General features: G+C 49.4%; 1 protein-coding gene and 2 long non-coding RNA genes across 10 annotated transcripts; 2 read left to right on the plus strand and 1 right to left on the minus strand.

The window, feature by feature from the left end:
- Positions 1-722: 722 nt before the first annotated feature.
- On the plus strand, positions 723-11,266 carry LOC140658551 (G-protein coupled receptor 83-like). 4 transcript variants are annotated; one of them, XM_072877135.1, is made up of 7 exons: positions 723-1,642; positions 3,387-3,512; positions 5,702-5,835; positions 6,364-6,665; positions 7,453-7,643; positions 8,690-8,845; positions 9,346-11,266. In XM_072877135.1, exons 1-6 carry the CDS (start codon positions 1,265-1,267, stop codon positions 8,840-8,842), a joined length of 1,284 nt encoding a protein of 427 aa, XP_072733236.1. In that variant the 5' UTR covers positions 723-1,264; the 3' UTR covers positions 8,843-8,845; positions 9,346-11,266. The 4 variants fall into 4 exon arrangements, with proteins under 4 accessions (XP_072733236.1, XP_072733235.1, XP_072733238.1 ...); XM_072877134.1 differs by having other exon boundaries at positions 8,690-11,266; XM_072877137.1 differs by lacking the exons at positions 8,690-8,845; positions 9,346-11,266 and having other exon boundaries at positions 6,364-6,913; positions 7,453-7,647.
- On the minus strand, positions 3,898-11,266 carry LOC140658552 (uncharacterized). 3 transcript variants are annotated; one of them, XR_012044768.1, is made up of 4 exons: positions 11,052-11,266; positions 9,014-9,381; positions 8,687-8,864; positions 3,898-7,720 (listed from the first exon to the last, which is right to left on the minus strand). It is a non-coding gene; the product is annotated as an uncharacterized lncRNA (long non-coding RNA). The 3 variants fall into 3 exon arrangements; XR_012044767.1 differs by having other exon boundaries at positions 3,901-6,938; positions 7,471-7,720; positions 8,687-9,381; XR_012044766.1 differs by having other exon boundaries at positions 8,687-9,381.
- Positions 11,267-13,243: 1,977 nt separating this feature from the next.
- Positions 13,244-24,971, plus strand: LOC140658659 (uncharacterized). Of its 3 annotated transcripts, none has more exons than XR_012044806.1 (3): positions 13,244-13,366; positions 13,718-14,183; positions 22,572-24,971. It is a non-coding gene; the product is annotated as an uncharacterized lncRNA (long non-coding RNA). The 3 variants fall into 3 exon arrangements; XR_012044805.1 differs by lacking the exons at positions 13,244-13,366; positions 13,718-14,183 and adding exons at positions 17,824-19,456; positions 19,540-21,435; XR_012044804.1 differs by lacking the exons at positions 13,244-13,366; positions 13,718-14,183 and adding an exon at positions 17,824-19,456.
- Positions 24,972-26,383: the final 1,412 nt, after the last annotated feature.

Raw genomic sequence — 26,383 nt, forward strand, 5'->3', positions numbered from 1 at the left:
CGCTCACAGCCCGGTGCCGCCAGCCTCCCCCCCGGGCGCGGGGCTCGCTACAGGAAGGCAGCACAGAACGGCTCTTCGGGTCTGAGTTTCTGAGCTTGGAGCCTGAGGCTGCTCTGCAAATGGCTGTGTCTGCAAAGGAAGGGAAGAAGAGAAGGGATTTCCACCCATGTTCCTGCTGTTTGTTCCTGTTCTCCCCCTGCTCCTGGCTCAGTGCACAGAGGGCTGAGCTGTGGCAGGAGTCTCCCTGGACACCCAGCAGCACCCTGAAACTTCCGTTCTCATTTTCAGGTTGCATTTCGCTTTTTACGGTCCTCTGCGCCGTGGGAGAGCGAGACGGGGACAGTGCCAGGCACAAAGCTGGGAGCTCTCTGGAGGCAGAAATCCTCGGATGTTCTCTGTCTGCTAAAATTCTGGAACGGAGAGAAAGAAAGATGCTGCAAATTAGTAAAGATGCTTCACCCCATGTAGCTGTTGTGCTGGGTACCCAGAAAGGAGGAGGAGGAGAGAGGAGACAGGGAAGATGAGGGCACATCCCCCCTCTCTGTATTTTGCTGCTCTGCTAGATCTGCACGTCAGGCTCTCCCACCGTCGATGTGTGGGGCTGCAATGCACCTCAGGATAGACTAGGAAGAGATACACTATTGGCTATTGCATATGCGGTGTGTCATCTGGCAGGCTGTATATATCGCAGGGAAAGCGGGGACCACTCAGTCTCTGAGCAAAGCTGCTTCAGTGTATTGCTCAGAGACACTTTGAGGATGGAAAGAAGAGGGAAAGGCTGCCCTTGCTCTTTTGATTCTGAGGAGCCCTGAAAACTCTTGGGAAACAAAGATCTGAGGGAGGAAGGACTATGTGGAAAACCAGTAAAGCAGATTTCCAAGGGGAAGTTGTGGGCGAGAAGCAGAACAGTGCCCAAAAGGAACTATTCACGAGGATTTCTTCCTAGGTGCAGAAAGTGTTTGGGGATCTCTGGTATTTCAGCATCTGAATCAGCTCCTGTATATAGGACATCTGGGACTGAAAAAGAACAGCAGCTGGAGAGTCCCTGGAGCAAAGCTCACGTGTAATCAGCACAGGAAGAAGGGCCCATTTATCAACTCTTTTGTGTAGTTTGCAACCACGGGGCAGATTTTTAAAATGCAAGCGCCTGCGTTTCCTCCTGCAGCCACTGACTGTAGCACCTGAGCTGCCGGGAAGGAGGGCAGAGAGGGACGCGCAGCCTGCCTGGGGACACGGGCAGCACTGGAGCTTTGCTTCCCAAGCCATGAGCAGGCACACGTGGTTCCCTTTGCAGTACATCTCCAAGCCCTTCTGGAGAGCGGAGAATCACAACACGACCAACTTCTTCTCTGCACTGTACGGCTTCCCTAACCAATCCTTCTTCCACAGCGATTTGGACCTGGAGGACCTGGGGGACTTTGACAGCGGGACCAAGTATGAGGGCGAGTCCCAGAGCCGGACGGTGAAGGCGCTGCTGATAGTAGCCTACTCCGTGATCATCTGCATCTCGCTCTTCGGCAACATCCTGGTGTGCCACGTGGTGATCAAGAACAAAAGGATGCACTCTGCCACCAGCCTCTTCATCGTCAACCTGGCCGTTGCCGATGTGATGATCACCATTTTGAACACCCCCTTCACGCTGGTGAGCATCTGTGCTTTGCTGGTGTCCGTGTGCCTGTCAGAGCTGTGTGTACGTGTATCGAGTGGGCCGGTAACAGGCTAATACGCAGAGTTTCTTTCTGGCTCTCCCCCCTCTCCCTTTGCCTCCTGGACCAGCTGCAGTCGTGCACTGTCCATAGTGTTCTTCTGCCTTCCAAAAGCAGTTCCCGAATTACCACTTTGAATTCAGCTTTTCTTAAATCGATGCTGTTTCTTTGGTGGGATTTCTCTGCCTTGCTCTGATGGGATTTGCATCCATTAATCTGTTCAGGGAAAGGATAGTGCCCTCTTACGTGTTTGCACAACAGCCGCACATTAGGCACACGTAATTAAATAACTGTAATCTCTCTTAGGAAACAGCTTTGCATCAACTTCAAAGGAACAGCAAATCGCTACAGTTTCAGTGACAGAGTCATTACTACTAGAGTTGTCTCTGTGGGGAAATTATTACATTAATTGCAAACAGATTAGCTAGTCTTGACTAATTTTCTGTGTGGATAGAAGTTTTGTAATAAATGTGCTTTATTTCAAATTAGCTTAATCTGCTTCCAGAGTGAGTTACATTAATTTGGAATAAATATTGTGCAGTCAGGAATAACAAGGGAGTGTGACAACAACCATTATTTGGAATAATTTCCCCTGCAGAAAAGCCACAACAACTAACATCTCTCTGGGAACTCGTAAGAAATGCCGTGCTGCCCTTGCCGCTGCCGTCTCGGGAGGCTTTAAACCCCCCGCCTCCCTCCCCTGCCCAAGAGCGGCTGGGGCTCGTGCCCAGGCGGAGACGGCTCCCGCACCGCAGAGGTCAGTTCAGTGGGGCAGGCAACCCAGCTTGCCAAGTGTGAGTTGCTCTTTCAACTGGGGGGTCAAATTTTCCTCTCTGTTTGTGTAACTGAATTGGCACCCCTGACATTGCTGCTGATGCGTCTCACGCAACGTGACAAGAGGAGAGCTGGGCTTGGGGATCAGCGTGCGGGCTCGACCCTGCCTCCCAGCTCCGTGTTCTGTTTTGGAGCGTGGCTGGAAGCTGCAGACCCCACGGGGCAGGTAGGCAGGGCTGCTCCACAGACAGGCGCTCCCTAACGCAGAGGTGTTACCTTGCCATTTCAATGCCCGCAATGATTTTTTCTTCCATGAATTTATCTCACTAAGCTTTGAACCCATGCAACTTTCAGCATCCACAAGTTCAAATGTTTTAACAATGACAGACACGCAACTGTTGTTAAGGAGGCAAGCGACTGTTTTTCCCTACAGAGCCTCATCAAGGAGCTGAGCTAAGATTTCTTTGCATCTTCCAGAAGGACCACGTTACATGTACACATGGACACGTGCACACCCAAACACACAGAGCACTACTCGGGCGGATTTGTTTGTGCAGTAGAATAAATCTCACCTCTGTTTCAAAGGCTCTTGCATAGTCACTGTTTCCTCAGAAAAACTGAGTATAATGCATCTAGAAAGCGTAAGGAAACTTGTATTAGTTTATATTATTATAGCAATAGGAAAAAGCATATTATATAATATAATATATTATATATGAGATATAATTTTATATTATATCATATAATTATATAATAGTAATAGAAAATTATATTAGTTTATTAGTTTGTATTATTATAGTAATAGGAAAAATATTACAGCGTTTCTTCCTCACCATACTCCGGAGAAGCCTATTTGCTACTCTTCAGATAATGCACAGTTTGAATCCCATTTTTTCTGGTCTTCAGGTGCGGTTTGTAAGCAGTACCTGGGTTTTTGGAAAGCTGATGTGCCACATCAGCCGGTTTGTTCAGTACTGCTCCGTTCATGTGTCTGTGCTGACCCTTGCTGCCATCGCTCTGGATCGGCATCAGGTATGCAATATACATCACCCCTATGTTTGCTAGAAAATAAGGTGGTAAATACATAGATTTTGCCTCTTCAAATCCCAGCACCGGGAAACCTGCATTGTCTTGGGAATCAAGGAATGGAAGGGAGAACTCTAGCTTTCATGGCAGTGGACAAAAACACCACATTTTTTTACAGCGAGGGTGATCCAGCTCTGGAACAGGCTGCCCAGAGAGGTTGTGGAGTCTCTGTCCTTGGAGATACTCAGATCCCAGCCGGCAGCGCTCCTGGGCAGCCTGCTCTGGCTGGCCCTGCTTTGCACGGGGAGCTGGACTAGATGGTCTCCAGGGCTCCCTCCCACCTCAGCCACTCAGTGCAGTACAGCCCTGAAGCATGGCGGGAATATATTCCGAAGTTCAAACACCAGCAAGCCAGTGCACTTTCTCAGCATTTATTTATGAAGAGTCTTACAATTTTTAGGCTTGCCCCATTATTTTGGGATGCCTAAGACTGGAAGTAGTGAGAACTGTGTTAGCACTTTCAGTTCAAGGTGAGAAATTCTCCTCTCCTCCCCCTGCCCCGATACTTTTTTGGCGAATACCAACCAGGAAAACCTTACAATGAGTGCAAACCAAAGGGTTTCCTTGGACTATAATACAGTTTGTGATTTTGCTTAAGCTGATAAATGCTATGCACTGGCAGAGCAGATCCTACAAGGGCCGCTCTCAGGCAGGCTGTGTACGTTTCTTGCAGTGCTGGAGACACAGAAACAGTTGTTACTGAAAAGCAATTTCACGTGATAAATGACATGGCTAGATGAAGTTCAAAACAATAACGATTCCACTCTGATCGTCCGGGATGTGCTCCATCTGGTGTCAGAAAATTACAGTGACTGCCAGAGTATACATCACCCATTTCTGTGTTTTTTTACCACAAAAAGCAAACTTTTTTGTGGTAAAAAAAGCAAAATGTGGTAGTCCGCCCATTCTATGTGCAACATTGCAGCTCCTGAAAGCCAAGCATTTTGATAATGATTCGTTTTAATCGGTAGATTCTGGGTTGATTGCAAAGCATGGCTAGGTATCCAGAAGTGTTCGTTTAATTAAGGGCAATCACAATACCTGCCCTGAAGTTCAGTGGAGTAGGTTCCTCAGAACTGGAATTAGCTAGTATGGCCCAAGGAGATAAAAATAGCAATAAGGAGATGTCACTGAGCACAGAGAAATCAACACTTGCCTCTAAAAATATTGCTAGTCCTGAGAGGTACCAGAGCAGACATATGCTCCAGGGGAGTTGTAGAAGCTCAATTAAGTAGATATTTATAATGAGACTAGAAAAGACGTGCATAAAATACCAAAGTCTTCATCAGCCAAGAGATCATTTGGATGACATGACAGGTCTATTTTTAATTATTGTTTCACTGCCTAATATAATCATCCATAGTGCACGTAGCTCAACAGATATCTAACCATCATGATCTCTGAAGCCAAGCTGATGGGTGACACTGAGCGTGTTTCTCTGCTCAGGGCGCTGGGCCAGCAGTAACCCTCAATACTTGCCCAACTCTTTGCATTTTCTAGCCCTTACGCTCTCCCAAGTCCTGTAAAAGGAGTCTCTCCTTTCTGCCTTTTAACACTGGAGGGATGCAGAGCTGCTGCAGCGCTTCAGACTGCAACGTGAGGCTGAAAGAGTGACCAAGTCGTTGTCAGATAAAGTAGCCCTCCTTAGCAGCAAACACACCTGGACTACACCATGCTGTAGCCAGTACTGCACGGGGTAAACTGTGACTGTAGAAGAGACCAGCCTTCACGTCTGTTAGTGCCATGTTGGCCAAAGATTACATTCAACCGTGGTTCTCAAGCATCTTGTCACTCTGTCTTGCAAGTCCACCAGATGCCAAATGTTGTGAGCACCATGGCTGCCATCCATATTGGAGACCTTGTCTGTAGTAATTAGGAGACTTTTTGCACTCCCTACAGCACAAGCCAGAACAGCCTCTTGGCTTTCAACTTGTGCCACACTTAATGTCTATGCTGAGTATTCCTCGCTGTCCTGGAACGCACACACGCTGTTTGCTTCTTACTCAGTGATCAGCGTGAAATGCTTGCTCCTGGACGTGGATAAAGCAAAGATGCATTCTTTTCTTCTAAAGCTTGCAGCTGGTTTTTATTAATTGAGGACGTTGTAAATTCTCGGGATTGGTTGTGCTCTGCAGGTTATCATGCACCCTCTCAAGCCGCGCATGTCCATGGTGAAAGGAGGGATTTGCATCATTATCATCTGGGTTATGGCCAGCTGCTTCTCACTGCCTCATGCCATTTATCAGACTTTGACAAGATTTTATATCGGGTAAGACATTTACACAGTGCTTTTTTAATATGACATATGCAGTTTAATCAAAGTCCCACAGATTCTAAGACACACGTCTCTCCATCTGTGTTATTAAAAAAGAAAGTACGGTGAAGCAGAGACGTCTTCCTTCTCTTTGACTGGGCGGTGTGTTTCTCACAAAAGGACAATGAAAATCAATGGAATTGCTTCCCGGCGTGTTTGTTAGTGGATTTTGGCTCAGAGATTCAGCCCTGTAATTGGAGGCCGGCACAGAAGAGAGGTGCTCTTCATCATTAGAGGGCACAGATGTCAATATGGATTATTTTTTTCTTTTCCTGGGGATGTGTTTAAAATATCTTCACTGGGGCCAAAGATCAAACTTAAAGCAAAATTTTCCATTGAAAGTGGCACTTGTCCATGTTACTGAATGACTTCTGCTATTTGTACCTTTACTGAAACTTGTAAGAACGTCTGAGATGTTTGTCCTCCAGGTGTTGTGTGCCTCTGGTAGTGGAATTGACAGTTCTTTCTCTCTTTGATCTTCAGGAACAGAACAATACGAATGGTCTGCCTCCCCAGCTTCCCTCCTCCTGCTGACCTTTTCTGGAAGTATTTGGACTTGACTACTTTTGTTCTGTTGTATGTCCTGCCCTTGCTTGTGATCTCCGTCACATATACCATGGTGGCCAAGAAGCTCTGGCTGAGAAATGCCATCGGGGATCTCACCATGGAGCAATACTATGCCCATCAACGGAAAAAGAAGATGACGCTGAAGATGCTGATGGTGGTGGTGATCGTGTTTGCCGTATGCTGGTTCCCCCTGAACTGCTACGTGGTGTTGATCTCCTGTAGGGCCATCCACAGTAGCAATGCTCTGTACTTTGCTTTTCACTGGTTTGCCATGAGCAGCACTTGCTACAACCCCTTCATTTACTGTTGGCTGAATGAGAGCTTCAGATCTGAGTTGAAGTCCTTGCTGTGTGTGTGCCGGCGAAAGAGTGCAGCCCAGAGCCATGCTCTGCAGTCCATCTCCCCCCCTTTCAGGCACGCCTGGGTTGAGAACTGCCATTATAAAAGAGGCAGCGCCTGCCAGAAGGTGAAGGCATCCTCCCAGAGGAACTCTGCGAAGACAGACATAGCCAGTGTTCACCCAGTTGTGGCAGAAAGCTAACCCCTTAATCTGATGGCCAGGCAGCATCATGTTGTAATTGCAGAATCACAGGAAAAATTGAGTTGGAAAGGACTGCTGGAGACCATCTAGTCCAACCTTCTGCCCACAGCAAGCTAACTTCAATGTTTGATTGGGCTGTTCAGGACCTTGTCCAGTCAGGTTTTCAAAAACCTCGGGGGATGGACTGCCCACATGTGGGCTCCAGAATGAGGGGTGTCGAGTGAATTTTTCATCGGAACAGTCGGCAAAAATTAAGAGAATTCTTTAACAGCACACAAAATCTTTCATAGCCTAAGCAAATAAGGGAACCTACGCTGATTATACACATGCCAACAGATGCACTCTGTTTTAAAGTAGATCGCTGTTTATGCATATAGAAACACTGTATTAATTCCTTCTTTTAATTTATTTGTAAGTTGTTCAAGACTAATAACATTTATAGCCATTCTCATATTCATACCCAGCACATCTCAGCCGCTTACTCTGCTGTTATGGAAATGCCGCAGCTTTGCCCGTCCGCCTCACTGTGACCCAGGTGTGCTCCTTGCAGCACCGCAGATGGCTGCGCCTGCCGGTGGAGGGGGAGATGTCGCAAAAATCACAACAGGAGCACAGCTTAGAAGCAGGACAGCAAAAACTCACTCCATTTTTGCAGGTGTTCTTCTTTCAGTGGCTTGTTTTGTTCTGTAAGGATTACTAGTGGTCACCTTAAAACACTGCTTATGCTGCAATCTGTGGTCAAGAAAGAAATTATGCAAGTGAGCTTATTCTCAAGCACTAGCTAGCTGAGGAACCAACCCTCTTTTAAAACATATACCACCCGTCATTTTGCTAAGGGCTAAACTAATGCCCACTCACCAAATAGCACCAGCCACCCAATAAATAGAAATGGTTCCAGAGGAATTTTTCATTTTTGCACTTTCTACCACGTTTCTTTTTTGATGTATTTCTATTATCTACATAGGAGATACTAAATTGGAAGTCCAACGTTGACAGTCAAAATAATTTTATGGAGCTTGTACCAGTGGAGACACCAGTTTGGGTCTAATAGCATGACAGTCATGTCCACTGGTCCCAGCCAAGTTAAGCTGGTTGAGCTCAGGGCAGCTCCCCAGGCTGGATGACAACGGCCCGTTGGGTACATCCGGAGGAGGCCCTCGGGGACTGTGGACTTCAGAGACCAACCTCCCTCCCTCACCTTCCAAATCAGGGGTGGTCAGTTGGCAGGCCAGGGAGGGGAACTGGGCTGTGACCAGTTTCTGGAGCACTGGGAGCGCAGGCTCACTGTAGGCAAGCAAACTGGGGGTATCGCTCCGTGTGCGAGGGAGGGTGGACGGCAGACTCACGTAAGGGCTGTAAGGTCCACACAAATATGCTGCAGAAGTACAGCTCTTTACCTATTCCATGAAAAACTTCATGGTTAAGAACAGAAACAGTACGCGAGCACTCAGAGGTGGTGAAGTCTGAATTGCCTTGCCAGGCTGTATATGGAGACAAGAGGGGTGTTGGCCGGTAGGTACCTGTTCTGCTGACACGTGTAGGGCTGTGCTATAGTCTCTAGGCTTTCCCTCAAGGATGTCTCACATCATTATAGTTCCTAAGAAAACTGTATATTGCCCTGTTTTAATATTGTTAATTGACATTTCTTTAGAGTAAAGTCTAAATTATTTTCAGTTTCAATAATACTTTATTTTTTACCAGCCCTCAAGAACTGTGTCCTCCGTGGCTTCGCTGTCAGACTGGCAGCCCTTCCCTGGCGCGTCAGCCTGTCGCTGTCCTGGAGCTCACCCGCCGGGCAGCAGCCGTGACTGCTTGGCCGCCGCTGAACAGGGCACCCTGCTTTGCATGAGGTGAACTGTAAGTGCTGGGAACAGATCTGCAGTTTTTAAAACCAAAAGGCAGGAGACAGGAAAAGTTGGCACTAGATAAAAGGGTTCATTTGTAAACCTTTATACACTCCCCCGCTCAATAAAACTGAGCATCTGATAATGTGCCACAGCAATTGCCTCAAACACTGATACTTGCATTCCTGCTGCTCTTGGTGGTGACCGAGTGCTTTCAGCAGCGTTTATCCTGTTTTGAGCAGGGGCTCTCCGTACGTCACGAAATAGCTGAGATTCCTCGGCTCGTGGGCAAGTGGCCTGCGGTGCCTGGACAGCCGGCGCTGGCAGCTGCTGGTCTGACGGGTCGCGGTGGGAGCCAGCCCCGGCATTTCAGAGCTGGATTTGGATCAGCAGTGAGAATATCAAGTGGGAGCGTGTGGCCAGCTTCAAACTAATGGCTGTGAAAATTCACCAAAGTTGCATTTTTCTCTTCCTCAGAAAGAATAACCAGTTTCCTTATTTGTGTCCATTCAGTGCTGGCTCGGCTTTCATGATTGTGAAGGATTTAGCCTCAAAAGACAGTGAAAGAAAAATTAGTTTCATCCCTCCTATGCAAAATAATACTAATTACACTTCTACCGGTTGGCGTTTCCACTGAAGACTGGCAGTTTGCTACAGTTGCAAATCTGAGTTAAAGACTATTTGAATTTGGAAATCAAGATGCTTTGATAGGTACAAAAATGTTGATGTGTGACCTGAGAATGTATTTGCATCTCAGAAAGAAACTGTGAAGCTGAGGAAAGAGAAGCGTAACACAAATCTTGCTTCTTCCTAAGACAATTGTGGGAAGGGGAGAGGACAGAAGCACACCAGACGAGGAGCAGAGACCTCACACGGCTTGAGATACTGCAGAACACAGCGGCATGTCCAATGCTAGCGCAGCAAGTAAATGCTCCCCTCTTACAAGCGGTGGTCGCTCCTCCCTCCCGCACATCTGCAGGAATTACTCTGCAGAAGGATGCGCTTAGGGGAGGAAACGGAATTAGAAAAGTCTCTTCAGAGAACAAGCACCCAAGACTGAGACATCTTCTCTGATTCACCTACAAGAAATGTGTTTAACAGACTTCCTCCTGTGGGCTTTCTGATGTGAGCCTTTATTTTGTTTACACCAATAAAGAAGCGTAAGTGGAGATCTGAATGGAGCTGGCACAGGGGAGGCAGACATCTGTGTCTTTCATTTTATGTTACAAGTAAATAACAGCATAAACCTGATATTACTGCTAAGCTGGGTTTTTTACTGTCTGGAAAGCTTGGAATGCATACCACTGCAAATGGCATTTCCATAATGTAACTGTCTGGAGGTTTCTATAAACAAAATGTCTCCTGTTAAAAAACCAAACAAACCACAAACCCAAATACAACATTGTTAGGGTGAGTAATTTAATGAAGCATCTTCTCATTCAAATGTCCTTCTTTTTACGTTGGAAAAAATTCAGTGACATTAAATAACGCAGTTTGCATGTATATCCCAACGCGCTCCCAGAGAACTGCTAGAACTCTTTACTCTGGAACAAATAAAACAGAGGCTGTTCTTGCTACCCGTCTTTTTAGCAGGACAGCAAGCTGGGTCTGGCTTCCTTCAGCCTTTGCTCGGAGGGATGCACGGTGTACACCAAGGCCTAACCCACAGGCTGCCCGTGTGACGGCGGCGGGCGTGCAGAGGCGTCCCTCACCTGGCAAGGCTTCTCTGAGGGACAGTTTGCTCCCAGATGGAAAGCTGACACTGGTTTCCTAACGGCACATCCTATGCTAATCCTTACACGAGCAGCGCTTTCTGCAGTAAGAATCTGCAGTCTGGCAATGCTGAGCTGCCTCAAAGAAATAGTACTTCCTTGAGGTCATTGTCAAAAGCTTATGGTTTTTTAAAAGTCTGGCAAACTTCGCCACCATTATATGCAACCTCCTGCTGGATGCTCTTGCTTTAATATGAGCTCTGTTAAAATTTCCGTATGGTTGTAATACAACAAGATTCGATTCACCAACGTTTTTTGGGGGCTGATAACAGCCAAATAAAATATCTGGTTTAGGACCCTCTCTCTCCTCTGGGTTTTATTGGAAAAAACAGAATTAACTTTAAAGTTTTGGAAGGGACCTATCCCCTCTTGATTACATGCACGAGGATTAACAGGAAAGCATAGACTGCTGCTCCTGACAGTCTCAAAACCACGACCAAAACTTACGTCTGCACGTGTTTTGACATCTTTCAGCGTGAAAAGCCCTTTGTAGAAAGCAGAGCTGTGATCACCCAGCTGAGGAGTCAGCCGTGGACGTGTGCCTAGTATAAATGCCCTTTTGTTCCCATGCGTTTCATTGCAGCTCCATGCAGTAATCAGTTGGTCTCAATAGCACTTCTCCTCGCCTGGGTGCCTCAATCTGGACAGGAGCATGGGCACATCTAACTTGAATTCAACTCTTATTCTCCAATAAACACTTCCATGAGTGGAAGCACAGCCCGATTTCTTGCACTTCTCCCAGGTGCTCCTGCCGGGATCCTCAGCCATCTCATGGGTCCCCTTCCCCTCGCTGGGGACCTCGCTCTCTCCCTCACCTGCCACCAAGCAAATAGGGTAGGAAACGGGCACCGCTGAGGCTGCTACATCTGTGTCACACTCCTTTGAAACTGGTTAATGGAGCCGTATTTATTTGGGAGTAACTGCTTGGTAACAACGCATGCGGTGTGATTGTGCAAGACCTGGTCTCTTTGAGCAAAGCTGGAAGTACGATACCAAAGTCTCAGACAGGCAGCCTGGTTACTGAAGTTGCTACACCAATTCCCAGCTCCACACCTACTGAAAAAAAGCAATATGCCAAGTATAAAGTGCCCTATATCTACATTAAAGTAACCCTTTAGTGTTCAAAGTGTTAAAATTAGGTGACCATACCAAAAGAAAAGAACATTTTATTGTCATCTCTGAAGAGCTGTTTCTTATAGCTCTCCTTTTGAAGAAACTTTACAATCAGAATAATGAACTTGCAGCTGCGAATCATTTAACCACCTCTGATCAGCTCCGTGAAGCTCCAGAAGGGTCAGAAGACTCCCTTTCTTGCGAGGAGTCTGATACGCGTAAATATTTTAAGTCACTGAACACAGTGATGTGAATATAGACACGCAACGATGAGGCTAAGTACCACACAGTATCACAGCCGAGGCGTTTTGTCCAGTTGTTTGTACTAGAAGTGGTTCAGGCAGAATAAAGATCCTTTCTGTATGACCTTGGCACAAAACCCTTTTAGAAAGAGTTCATGCAACTCACACATAGGAAGGTGCCCAGGAGACACAGAGCAGCACGGCTCGCCTCCCCCTCCGCCCCATGCCACCCAGCGCAGAGGATGCCGGACGTACAAGGAGCTGAGCATGAGCGCGGGCAGAGCACCCGCTCCCAGGGTCCTGCAGCCCAGGCTGCCCACGCCTTCGCCAGCACTGGGCAGAGAACGAGGGGAGCAGCTTTCCGACGCCTCCCGCTGCTCCACTCAGACTAAGCTGGCGCAGCAGGGAAAGAAGCAAATGACTTTGTTTCATGCTGAAAGCAATGGCTGCCATCCTGGATACTGACCTGCGCGCCTGGGTTGTGGCTCAGTATTTTATAGCATCTGACAGAGGTTTAATAGCATATGATGGTGTGAAACGTGCTGTGAAACCAGAGCAAGACCTCTGTAAAAGAGGTTCCATGAAAACGGTTTTTTTTCTCACTTGGAAATAAAAGATATTCTCTTACGAAAGCTCAGTGAAGAGTGATACTGTCATGCGGCACCACAGAAACACCCGTCATTCTGAGTAACATAGGTAAACCAAGTTTGGCACTAAATAACTTCTTTTCATATGGAACTGTCTTTTTCATGTGCAAACAGTCTGTGCCATACCACATAATGCTGCAGAAACAACCTTATCTCTTTTCTATATAATACTTGGGAAAAAAAAAAGCAGGGGTCTAAAAACGACATTGCTTCAGATGGATGTTTTCTCCTCCTCTAGCAAAAGCTAAAAGTAACAAAAGCTGTTTCTTTTCCTTCCTCCGTAACTTGACTCAAAGGTCCGTAAATTCAAAGGAAAAGCCCTTGCTGATTTCAGGCAGGTCTGCGTCAAGCGTCTGGCACGAAAGACAGCGTGGTCGCTCTGTGACTTGCCCCAGCGTGGGAGGGAAAGGCAGAGTAGGTGTCCTCGCATTCTCCTGGTGCAGGAGGCAATGCCACAGGCGGGGGGGAATTAGTCACATCCTGCGCTATCAGAACTGCACCAGTTAATTGGGTTCACTTCACAGTACCATTAAAGCGCAAAGCATTGTGGCTCTCTCCTAATCAAGACCAAATGCCTTTATTTTGAAAAACAGGAAGACGTAGAAAGAGAGAGGTGTATGTCAGCGAGAGGAATGGGGAAATATATCCATCCACAGAGGGTCACTCTCATCTGGTCTTTAACTGTGAGAAGATGAAGTCTGAGGGTTCACTCGCAAGGCGCGCTCCCTCCCAAACACGTGACTATAAACATGCCAGAATGGTAACCTAAATTTAGACTCAGTTTAGGATTATTGCTATTACTAAATAATCCAGTGCTCATTGTATGGGAGATAAGCTTGCAGTGGAGTAATTATTAGCTAACTGTGTAATTATTAAGCTGGTGAAACTAATAGCAACTTCACTTCTACTGGTGACTTTGTCCATTTTTTGAATTTTTGATCACTGACTCAGATTCAAGAATTGCTCCTTGTTGATGATTTTTTTCTTTGCAAGAAAGGTGTTAACTCTCACGATGCCATTATTTGCACAGAGATTGGTGTCTGGGAAGGTGGGGAAGAGTGGACCTGATATTTTACATGACAAAATGAGAAGTCATTCTTTTTTTTCCTAGGAGAACAAAATTCTCAGCTTTATCAAGTGGAAAATCCTCACCTGTGGCATCTGCACTGACCCTTAAGATGCCCCTAATTCATTTTTGTTTTTAATATTCTCCTGACAAGAAGTAGACAAGAGTAAATGGGATTTGTACTGACATTCATCTCAGAAATCCGGTGTAAAGCTGTCCCATTGATCACTTAAAATCCCACAGGCTGTTTATTGGCAAGGTGCTGTTCTGGGTATGCCACCACAAAGAAAGAAGTGAAAGCATGTCTTCAAAACCAGACGCTGCATGATGGAGAGCCAGGAGGGGAGTGAGCTGCTGGCAACTCATGAAGGGTCTGAGGACTGGGAGGGTGGCACACAACACGTGCTGTGCTATGTCTCATCACTCCTCCACTGTAAATCCCACGGCCTGGAAGATCGGAGTCTCTTTTTCAGCTGGAATGTGTCACACTGAGGTCCTGACATTACTGAAGGTCTTGTAATTCTTTATAAGATTAGCATTACCAGCACTGCTCATTTATTTTACTTCTACAACTGCACTTCGCTGTGTCAGCTGTTTCGCTTCCGTTCGTTCGCTAAAATGCAGTGGTTTATTTCTCTTGTGGTTTGCTTTGCTTTGTTCCAGAATATTTTGACGAGGTATGGAACAGACTTTTCAAGTGAGAAAAAACGATTGCCCCGATCACTGCCAATGCAAACGTTCTGACCGACCTGCTGTAACTTGGAGTTACCTTCTGTAGGTTTTGCCTTGCTGATTCAAAGCTCACTTAGCACCTTATTTCCCAAAGGAAGTTTTACATTAAATAAGCATGAAAATACAGCAGGTGTCATCTACATAAGGGCTTCCCTGAAACCCAGAGCTGAGATACTAATGATTAGTGACTGGTTCTGAATCAGAGCCACTGAGAAGCACAAGAGCCAGTATCTGTAAACAGAATAACGAGGTTCAGGATGTTCCCAGTAATACTCCATTTACTGGAGTACTCCTACTAAAGAACCATATTAATAAAGTTTTCTTGTAGCATGTTGAGAGAGAAAGAAGCTGCTTTCTTCTTTTTCCATTATCCCTACTTCAGACAAATGTTTGCCCTACATTTTAACTTTTCAACTTGGTCCAAATGTTTGGTCTGTTTTTAGGGTAGGGAAAAATCCCCGGTGTCCCGGGGCTGTGAATGACTCGGCAGGGAAGAGCGTGGGTCCCTCTTGGTGTCTGGCTTCACATGTGACACCCACCCGCTGTTGTGTTGAGTGTGTCAGAGCAGCGTGGCAATGAGAGAAAGCAAAAAGTGTCAGAGGCAAGGAGGCAACAAAAATGTTGTTCCATGAAATCATATTTTTGTTTAAAATGCATAGAGTTCAAAGGGGAGGAAAACTGTTCCGAGGATCAGATCAAAGTGGCTTTGAGAACTCACTGTTAATGAACAAGCATCCCAGACTCCTGTTAATCCTGTAGCTTTGTGCTCGGGTTCAAGCCTTTTGTGGTAAATGCCATTTCCTGCTCTTCCAGAAGCAAAGGGAATCGGTGTCCAGCCTTGGCAGTCTTCACGGTGGGAGTGCGAGTGGCTGCCTGAAGGGCAGGGCGTTGGGGTCCCCACCTGCGCTCCTGCGTCGGGGGGGTCTTGGCTGGTCTTCTCCTGGCTGCGGGGGGGATTTCACAACCCGCCCCTATCCCACCTTCCAGCACCTGCGGACGCTGAGCCGCAACTACGGGCTGGGGTGAAAGATGATTTTTAGACCGAAGAGCAAGGCCTGGAATAACATTTACACCTCCAGCTTTGCTGCAGCCGCTGAAGTGCCCTCGGTGACAGGGAGGTGAGGCCCAGCCGTCAGCACTTGCATTCCCCTGCTCCCTCCCCACAGATGTCGGAAGGGCGGGTGCCTGGCTCCAGCATTGCCCAGGTCCGGTGGGGTTCGGTAAGCACGGCAACAACGCGACGGCTCCGACTCCAGCCTCGCCTGCCACCGGCACCAGGAACTTCTGAGTCGTGCAAGTGCAGGCCATGGCTGGCAGAGCCAGGGCGCTGGGGTGGCCGGCAAAAAGAAACAAGGAGGGTGGATGAGAAGCATTTCCTTGGGTAAGAATAAACACATCAGGGAAATAGCCTGCCTGGATTTCCGCAGCACGAGGGGCAGATTTCTGGTAACTTCATCAACAAGTTTAGAATCAGCTCTGATCCCAGCACAGGACAAAATTAAGCTACGGGCCGTCAGGTCCCTGTTCCAGTGTGTTGCTTTGAAAGGTACGTTGGTGCAAGAGTTGCTGTTAAGCTCACCATGTTCTCTGTTGTCAGCACGCATCAGCGGCCGCCATTGTGCTGCCTTTGCGAGGGAGGACAGAGCAAGAGGAGAGGGAAGAACACACACAACACTGAGGAGAACGGACAGGGCTGAGACCCCACGCTGAGGAGAGACACCAGGACTGAACCCCACACTGAGGGGAGCCGCCAGGGCTGAGCCCCACGCTGAGGGAAGACACCAGGGCTGAACCCCACGCTGAGGGGAGACACCAGGGCTGAGCCCCACCCTGAGGGGAGACACCAGGGCTGAGCCCCACGCTGAGGGGAGACACCAGGGCTGAGCTCCCACGCTGAGGGGAGACACCAGGGCTGAGCCCCACGCTGAGGGGAGACACCAGGGCTGAGCCCTACCCTGAGGGGAGACACCAGGACTGAACCCCACGCTGAGGGGAGCCGCCAGGGCTGAGCCCCACGCTGAGGGGAGCCGCCAGGGCTGAGCCCCACGCTGAGGGGAGACACCAGGGCTGAGCTCCCACGCTGAGGGGAGACACCAGGGCTGAGCCCCACGCTGAGGGGAGACACCAGGGCTGAGCCCCACGCTGAGGAGAGACACCAGGGCTGAGCTCCCACGCTGAGGGGAGACACCAGGGCTGAGCCCCACGCTGAGGGGAGACACCAGGGCTGAGCTCCCATGCTGAGGAGAGACACCAGGGCTGAGCCCCACGCTGAGGGGAGACACCAGGACTGAACCCCACGCTGAGGGGAGACACCAGGGCTGAGCCCCACGCTGAGGAGAGACACCAGGGCTGAGCTCCCACGCTGAGGGGAGACACCAGGGCTGAGCCCCACGCTGAGGGGAGACACCAGGGCTGAGCTCCCATGCTGAGGAGAGACACCAGGGCTGAGCCCCACGCTGAGGGGAGACACCAGGACTGAACCCCACGCTGAGGGGAGACACCAGGGCTGAGCCCCACGCTGAGGAGACACCAGGGCTGAGCTCCCATGCTGAGGAGAGACACCAGGGCTGAGCCCCACGCTGAGGGGAGACACCAGGACTGAACCCCACGCTGAGGGGAGACACCAGGGCTGAGCCCCACGCTGAGGGGAGACACCAGGGCTGAGCCCCACGCTGAGGAGAGACACCAGGGCTGAGCTCCCACGCTGAGGGGAGACACCAGGGCTGAGCCCCACGCTGAGGGGAGACACCAGGGCTGAGCTCCCATGCTGAGGAGAGACACCAGGGCTGAGCCCCACGCTGAGGGGAGACACCAGGACTGAACCCCACGCTGAGGGGAGACACCAGGGCTGAGCCCCACGCTGAGGAGAGACACCAGGGCTGAGCTCCCACGCTGAGGGGAGACACCAGGGCTGAGCCCCACGCTGAGGGGAGACACCAGGGCTGAGCTCCCATGCTGAGGAGAGACACCAGGGCTGAGCCCCACGCTGAGGGGAGACACCAGGACTGAACCCCACGCTGAGGGGAGACACCAGGGCTGAGCCCCACGCTGAGGAGAGACACCAGGGCTGAGCTCCCATGCTGAGGAGAGACACCAGGGCTGAGCCCCACGCTGAGGGGAGACACCAGGACTGAACCCCACGCTGAGGGGAGACACCAGGGCTGAGCCCCACGCTGAGGGGAGACACCAGGGCTGAGCCCCCACGCAGGCACCGGCTTCCCAAAGGCGCTGACAACCGTCCCGCGGGAGGCGCCAGGGGGCGCTGCGGCACCGGCCCCGCCGCGGGTGTGCGGGGCCTCGGGGGGGCTGCGGGGGCTGGGGGGGGCTGGGAAGGACGGGGGCTGCGGGGGGCTGCGGGGAGCCCCCCCCACCTCACTGCCCGCAGCCGCAGCTCTGCGAGGGGCACCGGCCGCGGCAGAGACCAAGGCAGTTACCCGGTAGACTTGTTGCTTCCCAGGGAAGCTGGGCAGCAGGCCCAGTGCCTCTGCCCCCGCACAACGGCAACCCCGAAGGGGCCAGTGAAGAGTGCTCAACGAGCCGGACAAAAAGCAGCACGGACACCTGCCTACTTCATCTGAAGGCCACACAGACGCAGTACACTTTAAAATAACCTGTCGTTACAGCTCTGCCGCATGTGCCTCATCAGGTGGCACTCCTGATAGTAAGTATTACCTAGAGCCTGGTGGAGATGGCATCTGACGAGGCATTGCTGGCCGCCGTCAGGCATGGGCAAGACCAAAACGGCATTCCAAAGTCAGGAGAAGTCAAAATAGATGTCAAGCATTACATCTGCCCATAGCAGACTCTGGGACCAAGAAGATGTTCAAGTAGCTGACCTGGTGCTACCCCCACCCAGGAGAAGTCGTCCCCTTGCTGCCTTCCTCCGAGGGGTCTGGTACCGAGAGCAGAAACAGCCAGCAAGGGATGGAAAGAAGCCTAGAAAGAAAGAAGCCTGTCCTCTAAATCATGACCCGAGACGGGCAACTTTATTAATTTTCAAGCTGCTTTGGCAATGGAAAGTGGGATGAAGGCTATCGTACACACAGCCCTCGTTAAACTGCTGGTTTTCGGTAGTGCTATAGCAGTATGAGTGAAGAGGGATTTCTGAGAGAATTTGAAAAATCATATCAAAATATAATTAGGGACTTGAGAAATGTAATACGAACTTGGGCACCTATTTGGAGCACTTCAGTCACCTATAACAGGACATGAGATTATCGATATACGATAAGAGATTATTTGTGCGTGTGCATGCATGTCCCTGGAAGTCCACCTGCGATTCAAGAAACCCAAGGTCCTGATAAACCAGACAATCATCCTTTTTCAGGGGCATGCCTCAGTTTAAATCACTCGTTGCTAACGCCAGCGCTGTAATTCTGGAGCTTTGCCTACTGCCTTGGCAGAGATCTCTTGGGCCTCAGACATAATATACATCTGAGGAGTTCTGTATCTAAGTTAAAAGAACGCATTAAAATAAATAAGATAAGGTAGCCTGGCCTCGAGTTCCTAATGCAGCCCAGCTGGATAACTACACTGAGTCCCGAGTTCCCAGAACTGATAGCACAGATCGGCAAAGGAAGTGGAGCAATTATGTTTGAAACACTTCACTGACAGATCTTAACCAGCCAGCCTGGCAGAGAGGACTTTGGCAGGGGCTTTTGTGCTCACAACCATAGAAAACAATCAATAGAAAAGCTTAACTTCCTGGACCTATGCTGAATACTAAGTTACCAAAAGAGTACCTCATTATTATACTACTTTTTACAAGGAAGCCGTGGGCAGAGGAAATGTGACTCACTACAAACACTGGGATAAAAAGGCACTGTGCAAATGAACAAATCAAGCACTTGCAAGTAAGCTCCGCTGAGTGCCACTGTCACATTCCTGTTGAGTCTCAGGACATTTCAGGATCCACTCCAAAAGTTCTTCGTTATTCATATGACTAAAAATAGGCCTTGATGACTAAATTGCAATGGTCAGCCAAAGCAGGGAGTAGCCAAATACCGCTGATACACCGAACTTAAAACTTTGGACTCTTCCAAAAGAGACAAGGTAGGTGACAGGTTTCCGGTGAAGTTGAACCAAATGTTGACGGTATCAGTTTGCATCCTCTGACATAACATCTCTCTTTCCAGCTTATGATTTGTTAGTAATAATACTGCACCTAAATATACACAAAAGCCCACGACTGGAAAACACTTGCCCTGGGGAAGCTAAAACAAACAGATGAATCCCACAGATATTTTTCCCTGTCATTAGCATGTCTTCCAGAGTTTCATCGCCGCTCCGAAGGCTGTTTTGAACAACGTGCCATCTCTTTTCTCCGTTTCTTCTCATAAGTGGGCATCCTGTCTTTTGTCCACTCTTCTCCTGAGTCCTCTGCATTAGTCTCAAAATCACAAGGCTTGGTATTTTTTTATATGGAAGGCGCAATGTATGCAAGGTTTGTTTCCAGCAGCTGACAGAAGAAAGGATGCTAAGATCATAGTGCTATGCAGAAAGTACTGGAAAAGGAGGTGTTGGCTTAGTCTTGTGAGAATAATTTAAAAAGTGACAACTTTAAAAAGACTATGGAGGAATAAAAAAGTAGAGTAATGTCCCTCTTTGTCATATGAGTGAATGACCGATGCTGAGATACAGAGGTTGGACTAATTCGGGAGGACCAGAAGGAAGAGAAAGGGCATGTGGCTGTACGGGACCACAGGAGAAACAGGCCTGTGTGCCTCGTTCCAGCTTTTCTCCCAGCACTCGGGGCGGCTGAGTCACGCCGTTAGCGCCCGTGAAGAGATGGAAAAATGAAGGCAGCGAAACTTGCCCACTGCGGCACAGAGGCAGCTGGCAGCGAGACCACTGCCGCCGTGGGGTCAGCCTGCTCCGGAGCAGCGCCCCGCGCCCCAGCTGCAGCGAGGGACCCCACAGAGGCTGCATCACTTCAAAAACATCTTGAGAAAACAAAGGAAACTTCTCCTGTCAGTGCAACAAGTCTGACAGAAAAACAGCCGGGGGTCCACGGTGGCTTTTTCAGCGCCTCCGACAGACTCGCTGTGCTGTGACTTTCACAGGCGCTCGCTCGCTTGCACGTCTCTGCTGTTCTGCACTCCCCTGGCATGGGGGTCATTTACCTTAACGCTGCCTGGAGAGCGGAGGGATGTGGTTCAGTGACGCTAAACCTGAACGTGTAGGGGGGACAGCCTCACGTGTCTAGGCTGAAATTGCTCTTCCCAAAGCTCGTTGCCCTGCATGTTTCTGGAAAACTGTTCCCCCCAGGGTGAGCAGTGAGGTACAACTAGTGCAGCCATCTAATCTTGCAGCTGAAAAAAAAACTTGACAAGGTCCTGAACCCTCCTGAGCTTTGAGATCCTTTTTAGGATCGCCTTCTTAGGGAGCACCTCAAAAGCAGTATCAGGGCCCTGCACAGCCCCTGGCAAAGCTCTGTTTGAAGAAGAACCAGACCAAGGAGCTTTTTAAAAGAGTGTCAACTCCAAAAGAGATGTAACAGAAATGAAAGTGGTCAGGGATCCCTTCTGCCCATTGTATCGTGGCTGGTCCTGGGCTGCAGTCCAGCAGTCGTCTGTCCGGCTGCAGCTAACGTCACACCATCTCTTAGGAAGACGCTGTCTTTCCTACACTTCTATGGCCCGGACCATGCCAGCTCCCTGGATTTACTGTCCGTCTCCCTGTCCTTGCAGGAGCTGTAAGTGCCTTTGCTGCAGGTCTGCCGCCGTGCTGGGCTGTGCCGGGGAGGCTGCCACCGGTTGCCCAGCCGGACCCACACGGCAGCGAGCCCCACAGCCGCAGCCTGGGCAAGGGCACAACACCCTCCTGTGCAGCAGGCGTCAGGGCTGTGAAGCTGCTCTGCCACCCCCAGCCAGCATGCTGGCAGGCGCGGGAGGGGGACACAGACACCTTACAACCATGACCCCGCTGCAAAATGTGCTGGCACTTTCTGTCCCAGGGGAGCTCTTTCCCCATGCGTGAAATGGCGGCGGTGGTGCTTGTTTCCACAGTGCTTTGTGGAGAGAAGATACCAGGTAAGCAGCTTCTGTTGGTAGCGGAGGAAAATTAAACAATGGTGCTGCGAGGCCAAGGCTGGCTTGAGCAAAAGCTGGCGATGCTCCCAAGGGGAATCAGGCCATGCTGTGGTCCATGGGACCTGGGGCAGAAGCCCTGCCTCTCTCCCTCGCCTCAGCCACACGGCAGCAGATGCCTTTCAGGAGAGTGCCACTCGTGCGGGGCTCCCGGGCTGGTGCTGGCTGGTGCTGGCAGGCTGCGAAGGACCCCCAGGTCATCTCCCCTCCTTCCCGGGGTCGGCAGAGCTGTCACCATCCACGGCCACGCACCTTCTGAAAGCCTGCTCCGGCAGGGACCGGGCATCGAGGGCTGCTTGGAGAGCCAGGGCTGCTCTGCCGCTGCCTGCTCAGCCCATCTCCTGCCTCGCTGCAGGACAGCTGCCTGGGCGCAACCAGCCTGCCGCTCACTCGGATTTATTTTGGATAAAGGCATGAGCACGGGATGGGGGAAAGAGCTGAAGGCAAGATCTGCCATGAGTCTCTGCACGGGTCACAGTACAGAGAGGGAAACTGAGGCGCCGCGGAAGGAGGGGGCCCAGCCGCTGCCGGCAGCGGGGCTCAGCTGTCCCCGCGCGCCAGCCCCATGGCACACCGCAAGGGAAGCGGTGCCGGCTCCCATGCTAAAACTTCGCTCGCTTCCTCACCTCGCTCATTTCCCGTATCACATCCATCAAAATCCCATTTTCTCGCCCCTGTTTTAGCATCTGAAAGCTGAAGACATAAACTTCAGTCAGCTCTTTCGAATTAATGTCTTGGTAAAGCTTTTCTGAAGGAGTAGGGTAGAGCTCAAACCCGCACCTCACTAACGCCTACTCACCTTCAATATTGTGAGTAATTACTTAATATTTGCAAAAGTTCTGTGAATGCTTTAAGTGACGAATACTGCTATTAGTTGCCATTAACTTTTCTTTCTCCTCTTTCTTCTGCCTAAAGCTCCGTGTTTAGTGACAAGGGTCACATTCAACCGCTCACTCCCAGGGTGCTGGTACCTCAACACAAAAGCCCTGCAGGGGAACAAGGCATGGCTCAGTGTGTACGGAAAGGTGTCAGAATCAGACCACAAATAACTTACTACAAATCATTACTTGTTTCCACAGCTTTCAGGAAAGGAACAAAACATTTCCTTGGCTGTGTAGCTGAATTAATAGAGCCTTTGCCGTAGCCTGCTGTACCACAGCTAAACACGGGTTACAGCGAGCTCTTCTGGAGATGCACCCGAGCCTGCCGCGCAGCAGATCAGCCTGACCGGACCAGGCACCCACGCGCCCAGCCAGCCTGCCTGCGGCAACCGCCCTTCCCAGGGAATCGCCTCTGCCTCTCGCTGCCTGAGGATGAGACTACAGGGGATAATCGCTTGGCCCAACCTCGCAGAACTTCACGTATCGAATGCCAATGGTCCTGGACTAGAGGTTATTGGTTGCGTTAACACCTGCAGCATATTACCCTATTTTACGTGCCTCCAGGGTATTTTTTGAATTTCCAGATGTGGGATCAGGTCTTTCTGCTAATCTCTTGGGAGAGTGCTTCCTTCTTGTTACATGAACACAAGTGGGAAAAAGGTTTCATCATTTCATTTTGTATGAAAAGCTACAAAGCTTTCAACTGAAGTGTGTTGTAAAAGCAAAACACACAATTCTCATTATGTATTTCTTCTTTTTTTTCTCCTTTTTCCTTTAGATAGAAATAACAATCAGAAGCATTATTAAAAATGCTTTGAATCTGCCATCATCTCGAGTTGGAATGACACTCCTGACAGCTGCTGTATCGCACATTGCCAGCTCCTGCTTTCAAGAGTTGTATAATTTACAATGTTTGTACTTATTCAGGAAGGTCATCAAAAAGTTAAAAGTTGATAAAATCAGAAAAATGTCAGCCAAACAGGATTACTCACAGCCACTTACCCAGGCTGCACTCCTTGTGTTTGGAGAGATGTTTCAGGGCTTGGAGGCTAAAGCCGGGGCTTTGCAGGAAGGAACAACTTTGCCCAAATCCCAGAATTGTTCCTCTTCTCCGCTCTCCAACACACTCCAGAGTTAAAGCGGACTTCTGGTGAGGGGTCACCCCCAAAGATTTTTATCCTGAGACGAAGCTGATGAGAGTGCCCTATATGTTGCCTAAACACATAGAAACCCTTCCTGGGGTTTAGCAGGCTTAACCGTGCATAGAGCCTGGGGAAAGCATAGCGTCATTACTGTCAGGATGGATGACAATGGGTCAGATGGCTAATTGGGGCTCACTGCTTTAAAAAATCAGGACTTTTTTTCAAAGTATACTTTGAAAATATATATATACATGCTTTTAGGTTACAAAATGCTGGCAGATGGCTGGGATGCCACGGGAGATTGTGGCATCAATCTCCCATCTTGAGTAACGTGAGAAAAGGAATCAAAGCTTATTGAAGACAGTGACCCTGCCGGGTGCGATGGTGGCGATCCCCTTCAGGTGTCAGCTGTGGGTGTCCCCCGAGCAAGCTGCAGCTCATCACCTTATCACCCAGGGCTTATTTCTAGGAGTCTGCTTCCCCAGCTCCTTTCTGGTTCCTCAGCATCTTGCTTTCCTCCCCCTGCTCCCAGCAGACGGCCAGATCCATTGTATCCAGCTCCCAGAGAAGGGTGAGCTTGTTGCCACAGAGTGGCTTATTTTATTTTTTTTTCATGCCTCTTTCCCGGTTTCCTGAGTTGGTCTCCTGCCCTGCAGGACAGATAATGATAGGCTTGCCTTAAGAAACTTAAGAGAATAGCTATTAAGATATTAAGCCCGATTCCTCTGTGTCTTGTTGTCACGATACATACCAAAAGGTATTTTGGGGAAACACCCTTGATTTAGAGAGAGCCCGGCACTGTGAAGTGTAAGTCCAGGTACAACCGGGTAACAGAAATTCAAGGACCATTTGCCTTCCCCCATGTCTCCAAGAACAGGTTTCAGATGTGTTCTGGGGGACCTCTTCTTGGGATTAGGGGTGTGCTTTGGTTTCTTGCTCTCTCTGCTGAGAAGAGCTGATTCCACCCTGGGGCTCGCTGCTAGGGCTGGAAGTTGACACAATAATTTTGCTTCAGTTGGGGTTCCTCTTTTGAACAGAAAAAAACCCCCTCAAATCTTGCCACAGAATGTGTTCTCTCCTGGAAGATTTTTTTTCAGTCTATGTTTTAGCCTTTGCTGTTTTGGATCCTGACTGTGAACTGTATGTGAATTTAATCACACCATTGCAATTAAATACTGTTTTGCCTTTCTTCGATTTGCTGAAGCTGACTGGGCTTTCAGGCAGCAGTTCCCAAAGCAAGGTACCTAGCAACATGCAGTTTGTGATCTTTTCAGCCTAGGAAACCCATGTGATGTGCTGATGTCCCTGGTAATTAGTGTGTGTGTATATAAATGTCGGTTCAATCTTCTTTGTGGTCCGAGATTTTTAGATGAACTAAATGTTCATCTATGATGACAAATGTTCTTTCCTATGATAGCAAATGTCTGTCTATTAAAACACTTCTTGTCCTCATTACCATGGTGCCTTCGTGTCTCCCTGAAGAGACAAACACTCGGGGCGTCCCTTTGGCCTTTCCGCCCAGGCTCTGCGCAGCAGGAGGTTCCTCTTGCCCTCCGAAGCCCATCGCGTTTCTGTTAGGCTCTTCGTACGCACCGCTTGCCTGAAATCCCAAAAACGTTGCGCTCGCTGGGGTGCTGTCATCGGTGTTGTGCAGCTGAACAAACTAAAGCTTTACCCTGCCCAGGGCTCCGGGCAGGTCTGGGGAGCAGGGGCTGCAGCCCTGACCCGGGGGCAGCCGGCACTTTGCCGTAGGCCGGGTGGCCGGAGGAGCTGGTCCCGCTCCCCTGCCCCGCGCCTCCGCTGCTGCGGGTGCCGTCAGCCTCCCGCTCGCTCTTCCACCGGGGCTGTCACCAAGGGCCAGCTGGCGTGCGTCGCCCTGGGCTGCCGGGCACTGTAAAATCTGGCATTTAAAATGCAAAAAGCTCTATTTTTGTTCCCTGTCTGAAAAAGGTTTTTTAAAAAAAGTTGAAAAGAAAGAAAAGTTAAACTTTGGCATGTATGTTTAAAGAAAGCATAAATCACGTCAGATTTGAACCATGAAAGCTTTTGGTTTTTTTCTTCTGAAAATGTGCACAGGTTTCTCAAGCAACTGTTTCTGCTATTTCTAGAATTATTAAGTGAAAAATATAAACTTCTGCTTCTGGGTAAAGAAAAACTCTAACTATAAAATTTTTTTCGTGAATTCTTTACCTGCCTTAAAACCAAGCAAACACAACAACAGAAAAAAATCCCACAAAGGCGCTGTTTTTAAAGGAAAGCCTTCTATGTGTCCCCTTTAGCAGACTCTTACTGTTACGTTTTGGCTCAGACTCGAGGCCGTTGGGTGTGTGACAACCTGCCAGGGCTCGGGCCAGGAGGGGACTGCGGAGAGCGGTCGGGGCGAGGGGTACCTGAGGGTCCCTGGCTGTATCCTTCCGGGCTCGCAAAGCTTCACCAGGGCTTTCTGTGCAGCAAGGACCTGGCACTTGGTGCGGAACCCACCTCCCTAACGTGCTGGACGTGGCACTGCACCCTGCCACCAGCCGCTACCTCCGCGGGCACCTTTGCAAACGTAGCTGGACCCACCCGTGCTGCTTGTGGACCTGGTGGTTTCAGCATCGTTTGCCAGAGGTGAAGATCGTGATCTGTAACCACTGCACGGGGCAAAAGAAGGGATCCCAGGGGTTTCTGCTGTTCCTCTGCCGGAGGCTTTTTGCCAGTTTCCCAAAAATACCTGGGATAGTTCAGAGACACAGTGAGCTAAGGAAGGAGATGAAAGGGGTAAAAGTGAGCCAGTATGACAGCTGCTGGTCACACAAGACTTTCAAAATGTTTTGTGAAAAAGTCTAGTTTCAAAGGAGATCTAGCCAGCAAAAGGAGTTGCCAATT

Source organism: Ciconia boyciana, chromosome 12, assembly GCF_034638445.1.
Source record: "Ciconia boyciana chromosome 12, ASM3463844v1, whole genome shotgun sequence".
NCBI classification, from domain to species: Eukaryota; Metazoa; Chordata; class Aves; order Ciconiiformes; family Ciconiidae; genus Ciconia; species Ciconia boyciana.